The sequence below is a fragment of the Pipistrellus hanaki genome (genome assembly GCF_964339955.1).
Source record: "Pipistrellus hanaki genome assembly, chromosome: 7".
Classification (NCBI taxonomy): domain Eukaryota; kingdom Metazoa; phylum Chordata; class Mammalia; order Chiroptera; family Vespertilionidae; genus Pipistrellus; species Pipistrellus hanaki.
Window position 1 is genome coordinate 13,702,757 of NC_140509.1, and position 22,790 is coordinate 13,725,546.

The window sequence follows — 22,790 nt, forward strand, 5'->3', positions numbered from 1 at the left end:
TGTGCAGGAGGCAGTTGATCGATGTCTCTCTCTCATCGATGTTTCTAGCTCTCTATCCCTCTCCCTTCCTCTCTGTAAAAAATCAATAAAATAAAGTGATCTCTAAAAAAAAAAAAAAAAAAAAAAAAAGAATTATGAGAAAAACAGCACATTTTCCCTATCTCTGAAAAGAACTCAACAAGGCTTTCTCCTCTCTGGGGGGGAGGAAGGAGGAAAAAAAAATCACTGACCTTTTTTCTTTTCCTTTGCTTGGTTTTAGCTGAGTCTTGTCCAGCATTTCCATTTCCAAGGGACCCTGCTGAGGCTTTCCCTGCATGCTGTGGTCCAGAGGATGGAGCTGTTGGTGTAGGAGGTGGTGTATTCTCAGGGGAGTCTGGGTAGGACTTCATGCAAGATCCCTGCCCAAAGAGATATGGCTTTGAAATCAAGTGACCAGGACTTCTACTAACATTTGATTTTGTTTAGTATCTCATGAATTTAACACTAGTTGAAGCTTACAAATATACAAATACAACTTATTATTATCATGTTCACAGAAATGGTGCCTCTATCTTGCCCCCAAAATGTCTAAATATCTTCACTTATAATCTGTCTAATCATTTAGGTATAATAAGGAGTCCTCAGATACAGCTTCTAAATTTTCTGTGGGTTTTGTCAGATACAGACATTTCTACCTGGAAGTTCTGTTAACATTTAAAACTTACATGTTTCAAAAGGAACCTCTAAACTTGTCCCCCTCCCAAACTGGACACCTTTCAGACATTTTTTTTTGTTTCAGTGTTGACCAGCCCTCTCCCAGTGTCTCAGGGTCACGGTTGATACCTCTAGCTCCTTCCACATCTAATTCCTTCCTTCTTTCAGAAATCCCTATCTATCTGGTTCCATTGGCTATGACTGTCAGTCTATTCTCTCTTACATTTAGAAGTACTTCAAATATTTAAAAACCACTCTACTTCACAGCCTTTTCTACAGGCCAAACATCTCAGGTTCCTTCAACCACTGGTACATGTTTTCAGCTTCCTTTACTCCCTGTTAACTCTCCTTAGACATCTTCCACTGTGTGTCAGCGTCCACCCTATAAGATGGTGCCTAAACACTAAAACCAAACAAAGAAAGCTTCCTTAATGTAAATCATAATATTGGCTCCTAAGAAATTTATAGGTAAATAAAAGTCTCTGTCTTTTTTACATATGGTACTAATAACCTGTCATCCCATCAACCATACATATCGATACTAACCATACTATCTACTCGCCTACACTTCTCTATAATTAAAAAAAAAATTATGCTAAAATGTTGCAAAATATTTTGCTGAAATTCAGATATTGGTTTCTTTGATCTACATGCCTAGAAACATTATCAATTAGGAAGGGTAAAGCTAATCTAGCATAAATTGTTCTTAGGAAAAACAAGATAGCTCTAAAAATTATTGCTTCCTGTGCATTAGCCATATGCTAGAAAAAAATATATAGAAAATTAGGTTGAATTAATATTAAACTTGCAAAATCAATATGAGAAACCCAATCTTAAATAGCTCAGTTATTTATAACACTTAATGCTTAAGAAATGATAATCATTAAAATTGAAAGCATTTTATATTAAATTCATGCCTTAAATTTCCAATCCCAATCCACTGTACATAGCACCTCCACTTGGATCTTCTAAAAACACCTATTTGAGCTCATGATGCTTTAACCAAGAAAACTTCAACACTTCCTTAATAACTAAGTGTCTAAGGCCTTAATTTTCTAATCTGACTTTTACTACCCCTTCCCAATGAATCCTTTCCTTGAATATTTTAATCAGAGATTTTTCTTTCCTTGTACAATTATACTGATACTGCCTCTGAGGCAGAGTATTCTCCCCATTTGTACAGTCTCATCAAAGTCCTATCTCTCCTTCAACACCCAGCTTCCTCTTTGAAGTCTTCTTTGATTGTAATTAGGAAATGGTTTTTACCTTCACACTGTCTATGCCCCATTTGGAAATTAGCATATGCTATCTTGAACTGTGTTTGTTTGCTTGTTCATTACTTTCCTTGTTTGTTTTACCTCCCTGAACAGAGATCATATCAGTCTCCAGAGTTTGAGGTTAAGTCCAACAGGTCCTTGCTGTTGGTTGCTGATTTGTAAAGGTGATGAATAAGACTCTGACTTTAGAGTGGCCATTCTCTTTGTGTTTAGTGAGGTGACCAGCCTCTGAATACTTCCCGTCCCCCTGAAGATTCATTCTGACTACCAGTCACATAGGTTAATGGGTGTCTGGCGGGCAAGAGAAAGTTTGGGGCTGAACTAACATATTTAGTCAGGATGATTTCTGAAACTACTGCTCGTACCTCCCAGAGAGCCCAGGAACCCAGCACACATAGACCATTTTTCTAACTGCTGGGGAGCTGGGAACAGCGGCTGTGGTTGCTGAGCAGTTGCCCAGGGCTGCTTGGCCACCCTGGAGAACCAAGAAAGGGGAGAAATAAAGAACGTTCCTAGCCATGCAAGCAATCCCTTGAATGTTAAGAGAAAACTAGGCTTGTTATGTTCACTGTACATTTCTTCAATTAGAAATGTTAACAACAAATTTGTGTGATGTTAATGAAAAGCATACTTGTACGCATATGCATAAAGAGAACATGTACCAAAGACCTTTTAAAAGGCGTTCTTTGACATCATAATTTGGGCTTGTAACATAAACAAATAGTGTTTAATCAACTGGGTAATCTTTAGGGACTTTAAAAGTGTGCTGACTGATAATGATGTATGTCCTTTCCCAAGAAAAAAAGTATTTTTAATAGGTATAAACATTTTAATTCCTATTTGGATTCCAAGCCAATATGATTCTTTAAGGAGCATAAAAAGATGTCAAAGTTTTGGCCTGTAATAATATGCTGTATAGCCACACGAGGTATATAATCATGGATCTATCAGGTACCTTAGAGCAGAGTTACTTAAACTTGGGAGTGCTCCCAGACCGCTTAGATTCATAGAATGGTTTCCGAGGGTCTTTGAACACCCTGAAATTGTATACAAAATCTGCAAATGTGTTTATGAGGAAAAGGCTTATAGTTTTCATCAAATTATCAAAGGGATTCATCTATTTTTAGGTTATATGTTTCACCCAACTTGATCTACAGCTTATTTCACAATTATAAATGTAGATGTTAACCTAACCTCTGTGCTGCCCTCTCTATGGTTCTTAGACTCAATTATATGAATATACTGCTAGTGAAAAAGGTCAAATATTAGTGAATTTACTCATTGGATGATATAACATTTCTGGTTTTTAGGCTCAGGCTGCTTTACAGAGAATATTTTTTGTACCGAAATTATACAAAGCCTTAAAGTTGGCCTGAAGACTAAGTCCCCACAGGTGGGGATCTCAGAAGAGAAACTGGATCAGAAGAGATGTGATCCTCACAGGATAGGGCCAATCTACACCAAAGGACGCATGGAGCTGTGTTTCTGTAAACCCATATTTAGAGATGGTTCAATAACTAGAATGTAAAATTATCAACAAATGCCAGGAATTAATATTACATGACTAATAATCCTCTCATCTGTGAGGCACAAATAGATAAATAACTCTTTTCAACGTTATTCAATTACCAAAACCAGTGGTTCATCTCCCATGGAAATGAGAAATGCCCTATAACTATCTCTCTTTAATTGAAGGGCTGGGAAAGCTAAATAAGGAAAAGGTGAAAAGGTTCATAGTATTAAGTGGTTGTTAGGACCAGGCACATAGCAGGTTCTCAATAAATATTTGTTTGAATGTTGACTGCCTTAAGATTCTTTGAGTAAAGGCCATAAGTTCCAACATAATCTTTTCCAAATAACTATTTGTATAAATACTGGACATGAGAAAAAAATCCATAGATGTGTCAGACAGATTTTTCGATACTTACCTCAGCAGAGCTGTGATACTGAATGAAGGTCGCCGAAATGGCGTGGCTGAATGGGTCTCCCGCCTTGGTTACCATGTCCTGTCTCACAAGAAGAGCCAGATCTACTAACTAGGAGATCAGAGCAATGGAAACAAAGTCAGAAAACTTGAAATAATAATCTATGTCACTGAAGTGGCAAACCAAAAAGCAGTACATTCCAAATGTTATTGAGAATACTGTCCGCCTAAAATTCTGTACTGTGGACATGAGCACATGCTTCCATTGGCTGGCACACAAACTTCCCTGAACAGAAATGATATGTTCTAACCTCTCAGAGGAGTGGGTCACACACTTTATTTCAGAATCACTAAACAATCATTTTAAAATACAGATTTCCGGGCTTCAGGCAGATGCTGCTTTTCAGAGAATAGTTTCAATATTGAAATTATACAAAGCCCTCATACTCTAATACACTAGGTCTGCTCTGGGGTGTAATATAGAAATTTACATCTTAAACAAGAACCAAGGAGATGTAGATGCTTGTGGTCTAAAGACCATGTTAGAGGATGGAGTCTAGACTCAGATTTTTTTGCACCCATTCAAGTAGATTGAACATATTTAGAAAAGTATTTGAAGATCAAAAATAATCTCTAAACATGGCAGATATGTGCTTGGAATTCAATACTGAGAAAAACTATGTAAGGTTTCATTTCTAGTTGGAATAAGGCTGCATGAAATAGTCACTTTTACCCTAACCACCAACAGAGCTGAAGATGCAAAAAAACTCAATTGAACTAAATCTCTGAAAATGATAAGACTGTCACAGAACTCATTACAGTTCTCATCCCTGGTGGAGCAGCAGATGGAGTAAGAACTGATCACGGATGGGGTTAAGGAGAAAGCAGCCATGTAAGGGCTGATATGACAGATTAGAATTCTTACCTGTGCCACAGTTTCATACGCTAAATATGCCAAAATTTCCATAGCCATAACATCGGGTTTTATCTCCATACTGCTACAGTCCAACCAGTCCCGAAATTTGGAGGCTTTTTTGGCTAGCCAATAAAAAACAACAACAAAAACAAGTATAGAAAATTTTTGAAATACTTTTTTTTTTTTTTTTGGGGGGGGGGGGCGGTTTAATCCTCACCTAAGGTTATGTTTCTATTGACCTTTTAGAGAGAGTGAAAGAGAGGAAAAGACAAAGAGAAACATCTATGTGAGAGAAACACATTGATTGGCTGCTTCCCAAATGACCATTCCTCCTTTCTCCCCCAACCCTCCCCACCCCTGCCAGAGCCTGCAACAAAGGTATGTGACCTTGACCAGAATCGAACCCAGGACCCTTTGGTCCACATGCCGATACAATGTCCAGTGTGCCAAACCAGCTAGGTCTTTAACTATTTTAATACTATCACAACGTGAAAAATGTCTCTTGAAAATTGCATATGGAGGATAATGCATACAATATACAATGTTTTTAAAGTTTTATTAATCTACATATTCTAGCCCTAAGAAATTTCTCATGCATTGGGTTCTTTATTTTGTATTCATGATATATAACATAGTAATCAAACCCACTTAATGTTTAGCACTTTTCCCAATATGTTAGAAAGTTTTCAGTTAACAGTAGCTTATGTTATAATAGTCAGAAGAGTTACTTGCTTGCCATAACTTTAACTTATTATTGTCGCGGGGAGGGGGGGAATCTGCAAGGAAAAATAAAAACCTGTGATGAAAAAAGGAATGTACAGAAATTGTACTTATAATACCTTTCAGCATATGTCTCATATTAGAATAGGCTTAAGGTAGCAAATTTAGAATTAAATAGAATAAACTGATATCTGGCCTGATCTAATACTGTGGTTATATTTTCCTTGTTACAAAGATGTCCAAATTCTTAAACCCGATTCTCAAAACCATCTGGACTGATCCAACCTGCCTTTAAATTATTCCCTATGAAAATGTCACCTGGCCTTGAGTATAATTTCTCTGTGTATAATCCTTTCATTTCCATCCATAGATTGTCCTTCTATCATTCTTTATTCATATGAATCCTGCCCACACAGACCAAAGATATGGTTCCCCACTCTAGTCATTAACTGAACACTTACCAGCTATCTTTTCATGTCTGCCTATAGTTTCTCAAGCCATATTATAAGTTCTTTGTGGGCAAACACCATGGGTCTATCTCTCAGTATATCTAACAATCAAGTACACAGGGAACCTTCCATAAAACCTTGCTAAAGTGCCACAGTGCTAAGCAAAGTCTAACTAGATACAGGGCCTTCATTAGATATTACTAATTTAACTATTATCCTAGAGAGAAAAGATTGATAATGAAGACTTTATCATGTCTATAACATAATCATCTTTAAAAAACCCCAACAATTACTCTTTTGATTAATCTGGTCCCACAGGTCTATAAAACACTTAACAGTAACTCAAAGCATGATGTTTTGATCCTCACAGATACAGTCTTCATGGATTCCACATATAGAAGAGTTTTTTCCTAAATAAATCACAGAAGACCTTAAGTCCTACTATCGAAGCACACATGCAAAGTTGTCAACTGTGGCAGAAATATGGTAATCCCCCTTAAAGCTATCTCCCTAAAGTAACCAATCTTCCAAATACTCTCTGACATGCAACATTCCATCTAACTAGTAAGCTGCAATAGCTCACAAACACTTGTTTAACATATGCGGAATATTTCTGAAGTTAACAGGCAGCAATTTGGCAAGATCAATAAAATGTACCTTATTCATTTCTCCCTCTGACAGATTGTTCAAAACACAGAGACATATATCTTGTGACATGCTCTAAAAATTTTATTTTAAAAGTGAGAGAAAGAATAGTTCTTAGTATTCCATCAGATCTGTTCACCTAAGCAACAGCTTTTTCTCTCTAGATTTTAAGCACCGAGAATACAGGGACATGAATCATGTGTCCACCATTATATCCCCAGCACCCAGAACAGTGCTTGGCATTAGCAGACTCACAATAAATATTTCTAGGAAAAATTAATAAAAGAATAAACACCAAACAAATGAAAGATATTTCTTCAATGGAAGAATAGGCTACAAACCTTTTTATACATATAAAATAGCCATAGGGGCCCCATACACCCACTTGGGTAACTGCTATTCCAGCAGCAGATGAAGATGTTCTGAGCTAATTCCCTCCCTGTCACTTGGAGCAAAAGTGCACAGAGATGGACCCTCTCGGGGTATTGTTGGTTCCAGAAAAGGAAGCACAGGTGCTCTGAATCATGATAGTTTGTCTCCACCAGGAAGTGATGGGGTATCAGAATGGATGAGTTCCTTCTTCTTCACCCCTCTTCTCAATATATGAGGAGAAAAGGCAACCCTGGACACTAATCAACATTTAAATAGAATCCTGAAAAGTTCTTAGGATTATTAGCTTTCTCGTACTACCTGGGTTTTCAGGCCATGCTGGACAACCTTATATAATAATTTCACATAAAAATTTGAAGTTAGTCCTCATACATTTTTTATCTTTCTTATCAATCATCACTAGATCACTAGCAAAACTCAACTTTCTCCCAATTCTCTATTTTCTCCTCCCTGAATACTATTCTATTATTTCGAGCTCATCCCTTCTCACTTGTCTTTTCATTCTTGATCCTTCCCACAGAGCCTCTGTAATGATTAGGTCACTCTGGAAATTCTCCTACAACTTTAATCTCTTTAAAATCACTGTTCTTTGAGTTACTCGAAAAGAGTCTTCCTTAGAGGGCATGGTTTTCCCTGGGATTTTTTTATAGTTGAGGTTCTTTCTTTCTTTCCTTCTATAAATATTCATTGGTCAACTACAATTGCTAGCCTTTACATTTCCCCATATACCAGAGGGTCTGAAAGTAATACATCTTCATTCTCTTAGTTTCTCCCTCAGGGAAAATATAGAATAAGTAGATAGAATTCTTACCAACAATGCAGGCTAAAAGACAATGGAATCATGTTTTAACAAATAACTACTAGTCTATAATTTTCTACCCAACTAAACTATCATTTCAATGAGGAAAAGCCCAGCTGGTGTGGCTCAGTGGCTGAGTATCAACTTATAAACCAAGAGATCACCAATTCAATCCCCAGTCAGGGCACATGGCTGGGTTGCAGGCTCGATCCCCAGTAGGGGGCATGCAGGAGTCAGCTGACAGATGGTTTTAGAAAAGGAAGAAAAGTAAATAAAAAAGCACAGTAAATTTAAAAGACAAAACAAGACAGCATATATAAACCCAGATTATAATTACTTCTGAATTAAAATAATCAAGTAAAATACAAAGAGACCCTTAGATTATCTAAAAAAGAAAACCTAGATATTTGTTTACAAAATCAACATATTAAACAAAAGGATGAAAGAAAGAAATTGGGAAAAGATTTAACTGAATTAAAGTTTTGTAATTAAAATTAATATCAGACTTTAAAAGACTTCAAGGAAAACAACTATTGACATATAAATATAAAACAAGACTAGTGAATTTGACCAGTATCCCAATTCTACAACTTAACCTCAGCCTGTATAGCTATAGACTTGTTTTCTTAAAATTCACCAGTAACCCTGGCCGGCGTGACTCAGTTGGTTGCAGCATTGTCCTGTACACCAAAATGTGGCAGGTTTGATTCCCCATCAGGGCTCATACCCATGTTGCATGCAGCAGGCAACAGATCTATGTTTCTCTCTCACATCAATGTCCCTCCTTCCTTCCTTCCCTCCCTCCTTTCCTTCTTCTCTCTTAAGATCAATCAAAACAATATTTTAAAGAGAGAGAAAAATAGATAAAACACAGCAGTAGTCCCAATTCATGAATGCTATGATTAACTACTTAAGAGGACATATCTATCACACTTCCTGTGTCCCAGTAGTTTATCAGTGTCCAATAGTCTCATCAGTGTGGGTATCAGCTCTGAATTTGCTGGCCCCTTGGATTCAGCATTCCCAATCACAGCACTGTGGCATATAAAACAGATTCTTCCACTACGGTTTCATAATGAAGCACTCGCGGATAACATATAAAGAAACATTTCTAAAGGCCCTCGTCTCTCTTCTTTAAATTAAAAAAAAAAATTAAGCATAATATATTGTTTATTCTATAATCATTTTGTAAAGAAAGAAAATATATTAACTTTTAACCTGATACAGTCTATTATTCAATTACAAACAAAAAAAGTGGAGTCATTAAAACTCTAATTATCAAACAAACAATGTATTAGAACACTTCAATGACTATATGTTTTAATGTGAAAATAGCACTTCTGTTCCTTTAAGTGAATTAAATTTAAAATATGTTTTTAAAAAATAGTTCAATAGCACTAAATGTTACTTTATAAACTGGAGATTTATATTTATAAAAGACTTGAATGCCATTTTTAAACCTAAAAATTACAATACAAAAACCTTTCATTTGCTGAAATTGCCATGATCTGAAGTGTCATTTACTTAATGCTTCACAGATGTATGATGCCAAATTGTTAGTCAGACTGCAAAGTATATTTAGTTAGGAAAAAAAATCTTCAAGAACATGTTTTCCTATATTTTACTGACATTTACATGCGGCACTATTTGAAATGTGTCATTTATTTGCACTTTATGATCTATAAATGAAGCTCTCATTTTCTTTTTCCAACTCAAATACGTTGTTATTGTGACCACATAATAGCGCTTTGTTTAAAGACACCATTGTGTGTATAATCCCTCAAACCAGGGTCATGTGCTACTTTGTCAGATTTTTAACTGGACTTTTCATCACACTTACTCTTTGACCTTTACCCCGAGGGTCTTAGTCATCACTGAACTGTTACTGGGAGGATGTTTTGCTACACAATTGAGCCCCCTATTTATCATGGGCCTTAATGTACTTGTAATAAGCCTGTGTGCATTGTCAGGACAGGACTAATTTACCACCAGGTCAGTATTACAAGAGCACAAATAAAGAAACTTGGCTAACAGGGACAAAGATGGAAGAGACCATGGGTCTGTCCTGTGGCAATATGAGTATGCGTAAATAAATGGAAAATTTGGTATCTATTAATATGTATAAAAGGCTTTTAAATGTCATGACTGTACCAAGAGAGTCCATTATGGATCAAGTACAATCAGCAATAGTAGAGTAAATATGACTAAGAAACTGAAATGAAAGATGGGAATATTAAGACAAAGGAATTTTTCTGACTAAAACCTATGTGAATAATTAACATAGCTCTCTGTGTATTACTCAGACCCTTTAAAATCTCTTACTACTATTAATTGCAAAACAGTAAAGTGGGGTAAAATCTTTTATAGGCTCCCCAACAATGCGGAGGCTGTTTCTGTAGCAGTTATAACTATGCATATATTAAATTCACCAATTTCCAAGGAACAGATTGTGTCATACTTTGCTATATCTGTAACACACACTCTCTTAAACATATAATGAAGTAAAGTTAAAGGCTTACTTACAGAAACTCAATTGTCGACTTTCACAGAATTCTGCATATTGGGCTGAATCCATAATTCGAGTTTGTCTTTCTGCTCTCTAATAGATAAAAATAAAAAGGCACAAAAATACTTTGAAAGCAACTGGACTATTGTATATGTTTTCACAGCTAAAACTTAGAATTGAAGTTCCATGTTCTTTGCCTTCCCCTTGGCAATAGATTAGCACTGCCCAAAATACCGTGACACATAAAGTTAAAAGTAACAGTTTTGAAGCTTGTTTCTTTTGGAAATAAAGTATAAAATACCATTTTCCACTAATCTGTTATTGCCATTATAGTGGAAGAAGAAACCAAAGGACCTCACTTCTCAGATTGTGCACTTCTAAATTTTCTAAAGTATACCCTTCTTTAATTAAGGAAAAGAAAGAAAGAAAGCAAAAAGGAAAAAAAGAAAGGAAGGAAGGAAGGAAGGAAGGAAGGAAGGAAGGAAGGAAGGAAGGAAGGAAGAAAGAAAGAAGAAAAGAAAGAAAGAAGAAAAGAAAGAAAGAAGAAAAGAAAGAAAGAAAACTGTGAGAAGACAATAACCAGTCACATAGGAAAATTATTAATGATTACGGTCCATCTGCCCTGAAGCTGGGATTTTTAAATATTAAATAGGAGTCAACAAATGGGGTCCATAGATTTCCCTTCAGTTAGAACATGGAGCCAGAGCTAACAAATCCATATTTTAAATTGCAAAGAAAATAAAGAAAAAGGTAAACACAACACAAATCCTTTCATCCGAGTCCAGGTATGACTCACAGTTTGGTATAGCTTCACTCGTGGGTTTCTTATTCAGTAGAGCAGATGTTTGCTGCTTCATTGTCCCACACGAGGTAGGATAATTATAATTCCCCCACAGTTTGGTGGGAAAGAATACGACCGCTTCCGCTTCCTTGGCAAGGGAAGCATTTTGAAATGAGACAGGCTGGTACTTTTTGGAATGAATTTCTAGCCAGCAAAGGAAAAAAATTCCCTGAGATTTTAATTTATTTTCTGCTTTGGAAGGACTTTCAGCAAGTTTTCTTTATCATAGTTGTTGGAGTACATAAATACCACTTACAATGTCTGTGGATATTTTTATATCTTTTAAAACTAAAATTATTCTGTTTTTCATTTCATTTGATTAGGGGGAGTGATCACCTTAACTCCAATGATATATCAGTTGATGGGATGAGGAATGGTACACTAGTTTTGGCTCAATACAGAAAAGATATACATGGGGTTGTGGGAGGCAAGTTAACATTTATTAACTACTGTAGTTCCTTCTAAGACCACTGAATACTTTCCCCCTTCTTTCTCTTCCTTCCCTCCCTCTCTTTTTTCTTTTCTTTCTAATCCCTGCCCCCCACAAACACATATATGCACTGACACAAACCAAGACTTGTTTATTTATCCTGTAGTTCAAGTATCCTTTTTGAGCACATGCAAGTAAATATTACACACATGCGCGCGCGCATGCGCACACACACACACACACACACACACACACACACACACACACACATATGTATGCATCCTCGTGTGTGGATACGAAACATCATGGTCCTTAAGGATATAACACTTGGTGAATTTTTATGTACTTAGAAGTATTTTTTGATATGTGAATGCATGATTTAGTTTTGTCCTTTTTAAATGTATCTAAAACAACATTTTTTTGTTACTCGAGAACAGGAAGGATGGGCTAATTTTTGTGTTTTGAACATAAATTAATTACTATTGTGTTTATTAAAACTTCGAAAGCTGATAATACTCTGCCTGTCTGTCTGTCTGAGTTTGACTATAGCAGGAACTTCTCAGGTTTGAATTTCTAGAAAATATCTGGCATGATAAATAAACAAACATTGACAGAATGAACAAGTGCTGCCAGTTTAGTCTGAATCAGGGAAAATGGCTACCACTGTAACATAGCTAGTCTTTTAAATAGTAATTAGCTAGCATTACTATTGGTCTTCTTTGCAACTTTCCAATTAGGCAGCCTCATCCACTCAACACATGCTGGACAGAAAGGGCTTAGATAAGCATGAAAAAGACAAAGTTTCGAACGGGATCCTTAAGATGAACTTTTCTTCTACCAAGTTGAATAATCAAGATTTGACTTTTACAACTATGCTTAGGTCACTGATGTCCCAGCAGTAAGGATTTCTAGAATTGGGAGTGGGAGTACTTATTCTAAGAGGTGAAGGCTGCCGGGCTGCCAGCTGTAATTGAGGTGTGTGGCTAGCTGGAAGATTCTGAGCCGCAAAGCCTATCATCTGACTACAGTTAAGAGACACTAAAAGCCTTTCAACAATTACAGCTAGTTTCATTCCTTTTCCACACTGTCTTCAGTGTCTGTTCTCTTTTCTTCAATCAGCATCTTAGTTTGATTTCAATTCCTCTGTCACCTAAGCAGTAACCTTAGATCTCCAGAGTCCCATGAAGCTGCCATTCACTAAGTGCCTAGCACACAGCTAACAGGGCAAAGCAGTTAACTCAACAGCAAAGATTTATCGGCATACAAGATGATGGCATGTTAGAGCTAGAGGGTGGCTAAACTTTCACCTTGTTTCATCCTCTCATTTTAAGGAAATTGATGTTCAGAGAGAAGTCAGAAGTCTAGGCCTACTGATTCCCGAGCCAGGCTAGTTTCATTATAAAAAGCTGTCTCTAACCTGTAGTACTTTTTACCTCCAATAATTCTCATTGTGTTACTAAAACACGTTCTGTAGCCCCTTTAATTAACATGCCCAAACTGTTCATGAGAAAATAAAATTAGTGGGGTCCTAGTTCAACAAAGAAGGCACAACCCGGGGATCACACAGTGCCAAGTGCACAGGTTGTGATGGACCTGACAGTGTACTGGATGCTGCAAAGGTGCCACAGGTGTGTGGAGTCACTGTTTCTCTTCAACCTTCTGGGAGCCACACAAGGCAGGGGCACAGGACCCCAGAGATAGTATCTGGCTAAAAGCTGCCTTGTCCATTGACCTTGGTGCATCATGAAAATATTATCATTTCCTATGTGAGTCACGGCCTGGAAAAGCATGCACACTGCTCAGAGAGTGGTCCAGTGAGCTCAGCATGAAATCAGACACAACCTGGGACATGAGGATGATGAGGCTGACACCTCTCTCTTCCCCATCAATTGTTTAAAATAACCAAAAAAGAGAGACCAATATGGCCATATTGAAGAATTACCACCATTCAGCATCTGCTTACACTACCTCTTGTCCTTACACTATCACCTTAAGTCCTGGGAAAGAAAGGAAATACCTAACCTTCATGGATTCTGTGTTCTTTAAAAACAGTAACTGTGTTTTGCTTCTATAATCAAGCATTGGCCAATGTTTAGCTTGGATTTACTGGGCCTCAGTAAATGTTTGCTGGCTCGCTGAATGACTGGGCAGATGGATTGACGGATTGAGGCAAAAGAAATGCATATAAAATCTTGTTGGCCGATCTAAAATCAGAAACTGTAATATCAGTAATCAAACTGCATGAATTCCAGAGAGGGTAGGTAGTCTTTTTAACCAAAGACCCATAAAAAATCAAGACTCTGGCCAACGATTAAATGAAGTTTGGCTTTTATTTTCTGTGTTGTCTTATTTCCACTTTCCCTCTGCTCTGTGCAGATGACCTGTTCTAATCCTCATGAAAGCACACACTGGCCGTCCTGTTTTACTCCTGCCACAGTTAAAAAAATCTCAGGAAAAAATGCAAGAGGTAAAAATCACAAACCTAGTAAAACAGCATGATCAGAATAACAATGCCCACTCTTTACATAGAGCGACATCAAACCTTTAAGATAAACAGCTAATTTAAAGCATACAGTTCATAAAGTAAAACGTGGGTCCTAAATGACCTAGTCTGTGGTATATCACTGAATCATCAGAGTAAGTTTATCATAGTGTTTATTCATCCTGAACATTCTCCAATTACTCAGTGTTCTGATCTCAGACTGCCACATGAATGTAAGGTCACCGCTGGGGTAGTCAGCTCCCATATCTGCGAGTCCAGTTGTCATCTGTCAGCTCCACCCACTCCATGGCTTCTTTAGGCATCAGCAGTGCTCTTTTTCCTCTTTTTCTTTCTTTTCTTTAATTAAATTTATTGGGGTGACATTGGTCAACATCAACATATAGGTTTCAGGTGTGGGTTTCTAGGTTATAAAATCTGTATATTGTGCTGTGTGCCCACCACCTAAAGTAGCAGTGCTCTTGAGCACTCAAAAATGTGCTACACGCTCAGAGGTTTTTCTGAAATGGAACTTCACTAGTGTACCATATGGCAAAGGATTACCACATAGGGGCAGACATAGAAAAACTCCTTTGAAAGAATTACTCCTAAAATTTTCTAAACACTTGACAATATTTTTAACATGAATTGGAATGGCTCTTAAAAATGCAAACCAGAATAAGATATGTTAGTTGTTCACTCATCTCACTACCAAGAAGTTACAGCCTTTTCTGGTTATTGTAAGCAAATATTGTAAAAAAGGCGAATGCCATGCCAGATGAACTTTTTTTTTTGGTTCTACCTAAATGAAAACTGGGAAGCAAATATCTCTACGATGCAGTACCTACTACAATTTGTGTTTGTTTAATCTTGAACACAGCAGACGGTTATTATATATTTGTTAATTTAAATTTTTGATTTTAAGTTTTCATTTTGATTAATGTGAAATTGGTTGTATTTTTAATAAGCCTTTCAGCATGACAGGCGGTGTCTGCCCTGCTGGCACCAGTTTGTGTCCTTGTGTCCCAGGCCGGAGGACTTACCCAGCACACAGTTCACTTCCATCCTCCTCAGGCTTTCCCTGCAGCGTATGCAGGCTATAGAAGCTCTGTGCTGGCATATCTCTTGGCAGCTTTTCAAGACACATGACATTTATCTTTCCTCAGCAATACTGAATCACAGAACATAACTTTTAAACCAAGATGAAAGTTTCTCTGCTCTCACTTCTACCTCAGATTTTTTAAAAAAAATCTTATTTTGATGACTCTTAGAAGTCTTACATTGGAAATGCAAAGTCCTTTCTGTACGGAAAAGGCAAAATGCCAATGGTAACCTACCAGCTACTTCAAGTTAGACAGAAATGGTTGCTGGACTTGAAAACTTCAGATGGAAGAGTGGTGGGCAGCAGTAGCCAGCAACCTGGCAACATGTGAATTGTGGCATGGCATGCGTGTTCATGTACATGGTGCTCTGTTGGCAGCAGGACACTAACAGATAAGTGAACTCAGAACATTAAATTTGACTCAGAACATCACAGAATGCTGAACAAACTGAGAAACCATATCCCCAATGCACAGTAAAGAAGGGAACTGAGCCGAAGCCAGTTTGGCTCAGTGGGTACAGCATCGGTCTGTGGACTGAAAGGTCCCAGGTCCAGTTCCGGTCAAGGGCATGTACCTTGATTGCAGGCACATCCCTGGTCAGGGGTGTGCAGGAGGCAGCTGATTGATGTTTCTCTCTTATAGATGTTTCTAGCTCTCTATCCCTCTCCCTTCCTCTCTGAAAAAAATCTTTTTTAAAGAGAAGGGAACTGAGATGCAGAAAGGTTAAGGGTTTACCGAGATTGTGCAGAGGCAACCCAGTGCCCAGGAGGATACCGGTTCTGATGCTGGGTCAGTTCATAACTGCAGATTCCCCTACGCAAGAGTCAAACGAGTCTCCCTGGAACCATTCGGTGGACTTTCACTGCCGCTATGCCAATGCCCAGCTCTCATTTGGGCCTGGAGTACTGCAACAGGTTCCTAGCTGGGTCCTTCCACATTTTTAAGTTCCCAGCCCATCTGGGCACAACAATGTTAAATTGAAACAGAGAAAAGGCCTTGCACACAGTGAGACCTTTCCCACCTCCATCCCACACCACTCTCACGCTCTGCATCATAAATAGAAACAAATGGCTCTCACTATCAAATTCAAGTTTAAATGCTTGGTCTACTATATAAATGCTTGGTTTACTACATAATTTGACCCATTCTAGGTAGGCAGACATTATTTTCACTGAAATGTGACATTTTCTTTGCTTTCTCCCTGTCATCCTTTGCCATATCCCCCCATTGCTGTCCCCCCTCGTTCATTACTGTGCTGGCCATTTCCTCTCCCACCCGCATGGCAATTCAATGCCTTTCCCTTCTGGGATAGATACCACCTCCTCTAGAAAGTTTTCCCTGAAGGTCCCAGGTGACATGCTTTCTCCCTTCTGAAACATATTTGTTCTTACACATAGCATTATTCTCCTGCACTTTCCTATGTGTGCTACTTTTGTCCCTCCTAAGAAATTATAGCTGTAAGAATGTATTAACGGAAAAAGCAAGTTGCTAATTAGAATGTAGGCACCTAGATCCAGCTTATGTTTAAACACACAGAGATACACCACACAATGAGTGTGCAAATGCTTAGAAGCGTATATATTATACTTTAAATAGTATTTACCTCTGGGGGTAGTTCCAGAAATTTACTTTTGCAGTTACACATTTCAGTACTGTTTTAATTTTTTTCTTAAGTGAATTAAAATCAGAAAATAACTTTAAATAAAGAATCTTTCCCCTTGAGTTAATGTTGCTTGACTTACAGAGGTCATGAAATAAATGTCCACACACAAAAATAATCAAGAGGCAGAAAATCACAGAGAGGAGCACATGCTTGGATAGATGTTCAAGAGACAATATGAATATGTTACTGCAATATTGAGCGAGTCAGCTCAGAATCCTGACTGATGTAATCTTCAAATCAAATGTTTATTTAAATTTGACTCAGAATTTTCTCTGAATTATATAACTGAATAAACATATTTTTTAGCCTAAACAGTAAAGGTTTCCATTGGTGCTAATTTGTTCTCCCAGTGATTTTCATAATTTACCAATTTTGTGTGTCTAAGGTATTAAGACTGTATTAGAGTAATCATATGAAGTTTCCTAAAGAAACAACTGTGGAGTCCTTGAGGACATTCAAAGGATTTAAAAAGAATTTTGTGGTAAAAACAAGTGAGTAATTCTCAGCAAGTACAAAGCATCAGTGATTACGAAACACACAAAGGAATATTTGTGAAATTAGTTCATAACAGAGTTGTTTCAAAATATTGGATTTTTGGGGTCTATATTAATTAATGTAACTATAAAAGTTTTTTCTTTTCTCTACATTTTAAACTATCAGGAGTGAGGATAAATTGGTTGTATAAGGAAAATACAATTTTTATTAAATAAAAATACATTTAAAATTGGATTAAAGTCTGTTTAAAAATTTTAAATATGGATTTATTAAACTAGTAGTGGGGAAAAGTATACGCACTAAAGTATTTCCTGTCCTGGGATAGAATGTGTGCTAAGAAAAGAGTCGTGTTTTTTTTTTTTGTTTTTTTTTTCAATAACCTAGTACCATACAATCCAAAGCCGAGTTTAACTGTCAATCTCATGTGGTGTTAGTACTAATTTTTACTAATGTTCTCCTGAAACTGCAAACATGCTCTGTAATAACTAAGCTGGCAAATAATATGAAAAGCTATATGCATTTCTGCCCAAACTAGTTCTTAAAGTAATAGAAGACTGACATCTTTTTTTATTTTCCTAATTGAGGATACTGAAACCCGTTCTTGTGGTTTTCATTTGGCTGTATTTCTAAAAGTGAACATAATAGGTTAATATGTGTAAGCTCTTTAGGTATTCTGAGTAATGTTCCTAAAAATTCTCATTGTTATTGTCATATCCGGATGAGCTGAGATGGCTTCAGTGTCTAGCAAATATATAAGGATAAGTTAAATATTTTGGTCATTTAGGGTAAAGCTTCACAATACTGCCGAAAAAATATGTATAGAAAGCCACTATTACACAAAATTCAGTTCATACTTTCTCTTTATTCTTGAGTTAGACTGTAGACCGTTCCATTTTGGTGTAGCCAAGATCACATTCTCAAGCAGTCTAACACGCACACTGAACCGAGGCTGTCTTTACTTAGGTACAGGGAAGGTCTGGCTCCTTTAAAATAAAATGCTGCTGAGGGGAAGCCTGTCAGTGCAGCCTAGAGGTCTCTTACATCCTCCTCAAGGATACAAGGAGCTCTGCACAGAGCAAGAGAGGGCCCTGCTGAGTTTTTCAATAAGAATTTTTTTCCTTTGAAAATAGTTTTATCTTAGACTAGAGGCCCAGTGCACAAAATTCATGCACGAGGGGGAGGGAGGGTGGGGGGGAGGAGGGACACCCTCCACCCAGCTGCACCCTCTCCAATCTGGGACCCCTTGAGGAATGTTCGACTGCCCGTTTAGGCCCGATCCCAGCAGTCGGACATCCCTCTTACAATCCAGGACTGTTGGCTCCCAACTGCTCGCCTGCCTGCCCTTCTGATTGCCCCTAACTGCTTCTGCCTGTCAGCCTTTATCATCCCCTAACCACTCCCATGCCATCCTGATTGATGTCTAACTGCTCTCCTGCCAACCTGTTTGCCCCCAACTTCCTCCTCTGCCAGCCTGTTCACTGCTACCTGCCCTCCCCTGCAGGTTTGACCACGCCAACTGCCCTCCCTTGCAGGCCTGGTCCCCCCAACTGCCCTTCCCTGTAGGCCCAGTCGCCTCCAACCTCTCTCCTCTGCTGGCCTTGTCACTCCTAACTGCCCACTCCTGCAGGCTTGACTGTTTGCAGGCCTGGTCCCTCCCAACTGCCCCACCCCCTGCTGGCCATCTTATGGTGGCCATCTTGTGTCCACATGGGGACAGGATCTTTGACCACATGGGGGCAGCTATCTTGATCTTGTGTGTTGGAGAGATGGTCACTCTGCATATTACTCTTTTATTAGATAGGATAGAGGCCTGGTGCATGGGTGGGGGCTGGCTGGTTTGCCCTGAAGGGTGTCCCGGATCAGGGTGGGGGTTCCTTTGGGGCGTGGGGCGGCTGGGCGAGGGTCCTGTTGTGCTTTGCAGGCTGGCCACGCTCCCTGGCGACCCAAGTGGAGGCCCTGGTATCTGGGATTTATGTATCTTCTACAATTGAAACTTTGTAGCCTAGAGCAGAGCCACGCCTTCTGCTTGTTCCATGGAGGCAGGGGATTTATTTACCTCCTATAATTGAAACTTTGTAGCCTTAAGCAGAGGCCTGGGCCAGCCAGGGTGTGCAGAAAGCTTGGCTTCTTCTATCACCTGGGAAACCCAAGCATCCCTCCTGCTTTCTATGTGGCCTCAGCCATCTAGGTTGGGTTAATGTGTATACTCGCTCTGATTGGCTGGTGGGCGTGGCTGATGGGCGTGGCTTGTGGGCAGAGTAGAGTGATGGTTAATTTTCGTATTAGTCTTTTATTAGATAGGATTACTTTATCAGTTTATTCCCTCTAAGCAAGTCCAACCAGCTGTACCTTTAAAATATATCTGGAATTAACCACTTCATCTCCTTCCACCTTCCCTGCTACTTCTCTGGTCTAGGCCATCACTGCTATCTCTCCTCTGGATAACTGAATAATCTCCTAATGGACTGTCCTACGTCCACTTGTCCTCTTCTGCTACCCAACATTGCACAACAGCCAGAATAATCTTTTAAGAAATAAAAACTGGACCATACCATTTATGATAAAAATTTCAATAGTTTCTCCTCAAACATAGACTAAAACCCAACATCGAAAATGCTAAGCAGTTTCCTATTCCAAGACCTTTGCATTTACCATACCTCTCTCTGTTCAGAATCTTAATTCCACATCACTGTCTGGCTTGCTCCCTTACTTTCTTTAGGGCTCTGTTCAAAGATCACTTTTTCTGAGAAGCTTTATGGTTACTTTATATAAAACTAGAAGCCTGGTGCAAGAAATTTCTGCAGGGGCAGGGAGGTCCCTCAGCCCAGTCTGCACCCTCTCCAATTCGGGACCCCTCAGGGGATGTCTGACTGACAGTTTAGGCCCTGTCCCCCAGGGAACATTTGGCAATGCTTGCCCTAAACTGGCAGTCAGACATCCCTCTCACAATCCTGGACCACTGGCTCCTAATTGCTAACCTCCCTGCCTGCCTGATTGCCCCTAACTGCCTCCCTCCTCCCCCCCCCAGCCCCACGCTGGCCTATTTGCCAATCACTGACCCCCTGCCAGCCTAATCGCCGCCAACTACCCCCTTATGCCGGCCTGGTTGCCTTTAACTGGTTTTCCCACACAGTCGGCTGTTCAGTTATTTGGTTGTTCCTCACTAAACCATCTGCTGACTTGGTTGTAGACAACCATCTTGTGAGAGTGTGAGGGTTAATTTGCATATTACCTCTTTATAATATAGGACAGCAGCTCCCCCCAAGTTACTCTTATCCTGCTTCATTTTTCTTCATAACTCTTTCTACCATCCACCACAATTATATTATGTATTTATTTGTTGATTGTCTTGTTCTCCCCAAATAGAATGTAACTTCCTTGATGGCAGAAATTAAGTCTATTTTATTTACTTCTAAATCTGCAAAGCCTCTTACAGAGCTTGACACAGTACAAATTGCATAAGTATTGGTGGAATGAATTCATTTATTTTCCCCCTACATTCTATATCATATAAAGTGAATATCTCTAAGGTGGGGTTTCTAAATCTTGACATTCGTAACATCTTGAGCTGAAGAACTCTTTGTTGTGGGGACTGTCCTGGGCACTGTAGAAGGGTGTTAAATAGCAGAGCATCTCTGGCCTCTACCTACTAGAAGCCAAGAGCATGTGCCTACTATTCTCTGGTTTGTGAAAACCACAACTGTCTTCAAACATTGCCAAATGTTCCCTGGGGGCAAGAATCATATCCAAATGAGAACCATGAGTCTAAGGGGCAGGGGACTAACACTGGGCAACTCCACCCTATGTGCCAGATGCTGGTATGGTCCTTTACATGACCTCTTCTAATGCTTACAGATAGGACTGAACTGCAGGGAAATACTGCAGATAGGATTCCTATTTTTAAAATGAAGAAACTATGGCTCAGATATATTAAGTAACTTGGCTGTGGTTGCTAAGCAGGTAAGGTATGCTGCAACCTGAAACCAGGTCTCTTTTACTCCAAAGTCTATGCTCTTTTTACTATATGAACCTCATAAGTGAAAGTGTCAAAAGCAGAGATACTCTGACAGAGGTGAGGGAAGGGGATTAGAGGCCTCCAATTTTCTTTCTCCTCTGACAGGTATTCCTCAATGAAACACCCAAAACTGCAGAACAGAGTGAAAACCACCAGCCCTTCAAGGAACCAGCACTGCCTGTCTCCCTTTATGTCTGGTTTCAAAATAGAGGCCATTTCATATGGGGGACACACAGCATAAGATACTGAAGGAACAACTAATCCCAACACCTGAGTCAGAGAGTTCTTTAAAATGTAATCATGTCCTACATGCCCTCACCTCTAATCAGAATCCTGCCTCTGGGTGAAAGCTGCAATAGTGCTGCCAGAAATGTTTAGGGCTGTAGAGATAACTGGCTCATGGGAAGATTACAATGACCAGTTATAGTCTTCATTACCTATAGTATGTATATGTTGATAGTTTCACTCTTTCAGTTTATAAAATATTTTAAAAACTGGCTCTTCATATATTGAACCTTAAGCATTCGAACTAAGAAGGTATTCGTTTAGAAATTTTCAATTGCAGGAAATTACAGCTGTAAACAAACTCTGAAAGAGATGCAGATGTCAAAAGATGTTTAACAGTAAATCTGAATCATACGTTTTAAAAATTCAACAAGAAGATGACACTATGAAAAGATGAACAATGAAGTCCCTTACATTACGTACCAGTGAAGAAATGAAGTCACCAGTCTAGAAAAATCCTCAAGGGAAGATATTATAAAGAAAAATAAGCCTTTATAACTGGACATCATGTGGGTTAAGATTAGAAACCAAATGAAATTGTTTGTTCCCCTAAAGAGAATGTTCTTAATCATTTTAAAACTGACGTTTCTTTTCTCATGATTAGCTGAGTTGTTTTCATGAGTCAGAAATGAGGAAGTTCATCAATAGAAATCACAGAGACTGATCTAGCTGAAAGCACGGGTTATCACAAAACAAAAGAACATGATTTCCTGAAAATGTCAAAATTTAATCACTTGAACAACACACACAACAGAAACAGACTTGACCAAATACGAGTATAGTGAGAATACAACAGAGAATAATGAAATACAACTGCTATCCTAATTTTGTTGCTTCAAATGTAATAAATGCAAATTCCTCAATACTTAACAGGAAGCAGCAGAAATGTCTACACATTCAGAAAATTAATGTCTACTTTCAATTCTTATCTTTAGAAGTCTACCTAATTAAAAATAAACAAAAACAGAAATCATCTTGAAAATAATTGTGGGTTCAAAATCCTTGAAAGATAAAGAGCTGGGGAAACTTATCTCACAGAGAAACCCTGGCGGCTCCTTAACTGGGTCTTTCAAAGTAGCCTGAATACTGGGGCAGCCTCTGGGGCTTCAAAGAATGCAGAATAGCAAAATCCCCTGGAATCACAAATGCAAAACCTGTAA

The 22,790-nt window shown here is 38.5% G+C and overlaps 1 protein-coding gene across 4 annotated transcripts in view; it reads right to left on the reverse strand.

The window, feature by feature from the left end:
• SUPT3H (SPT3 homolog, SAGA and STAGA complex component) overlaps window positions 1–22,790 on the reverse strand; it is a 390,182-nt gene that overhangs the window by 85,308 nt on the left and 282,084 nt on the right. For all 4 annotated transcript variants that reach the window (XM_084889815.1, XM_084889814.1, XM_084889816.1 and 1 more), the window contains exons 7-10: window positions 10,337–10,412; window positions 4,820–4,932; window positions 3,899–4,006; window positions 231–398 (exon numbers count right to left, since the gene is read on the reverse strand). In XM_084889815.1, coding sequence (XP_084745941.1) covers window positions 231–398; window positions 3,899–4,006; window positions 4,820–4,932; window positions 10,337–10,412 — 465 coding nt within the window. The remainder of the gene's footprint in view (window positions 1–230; window positions 399–3,898; window positions 4,007–4,819; window positions 4,933–10,336; window positions 10,413–22,790) is intronic.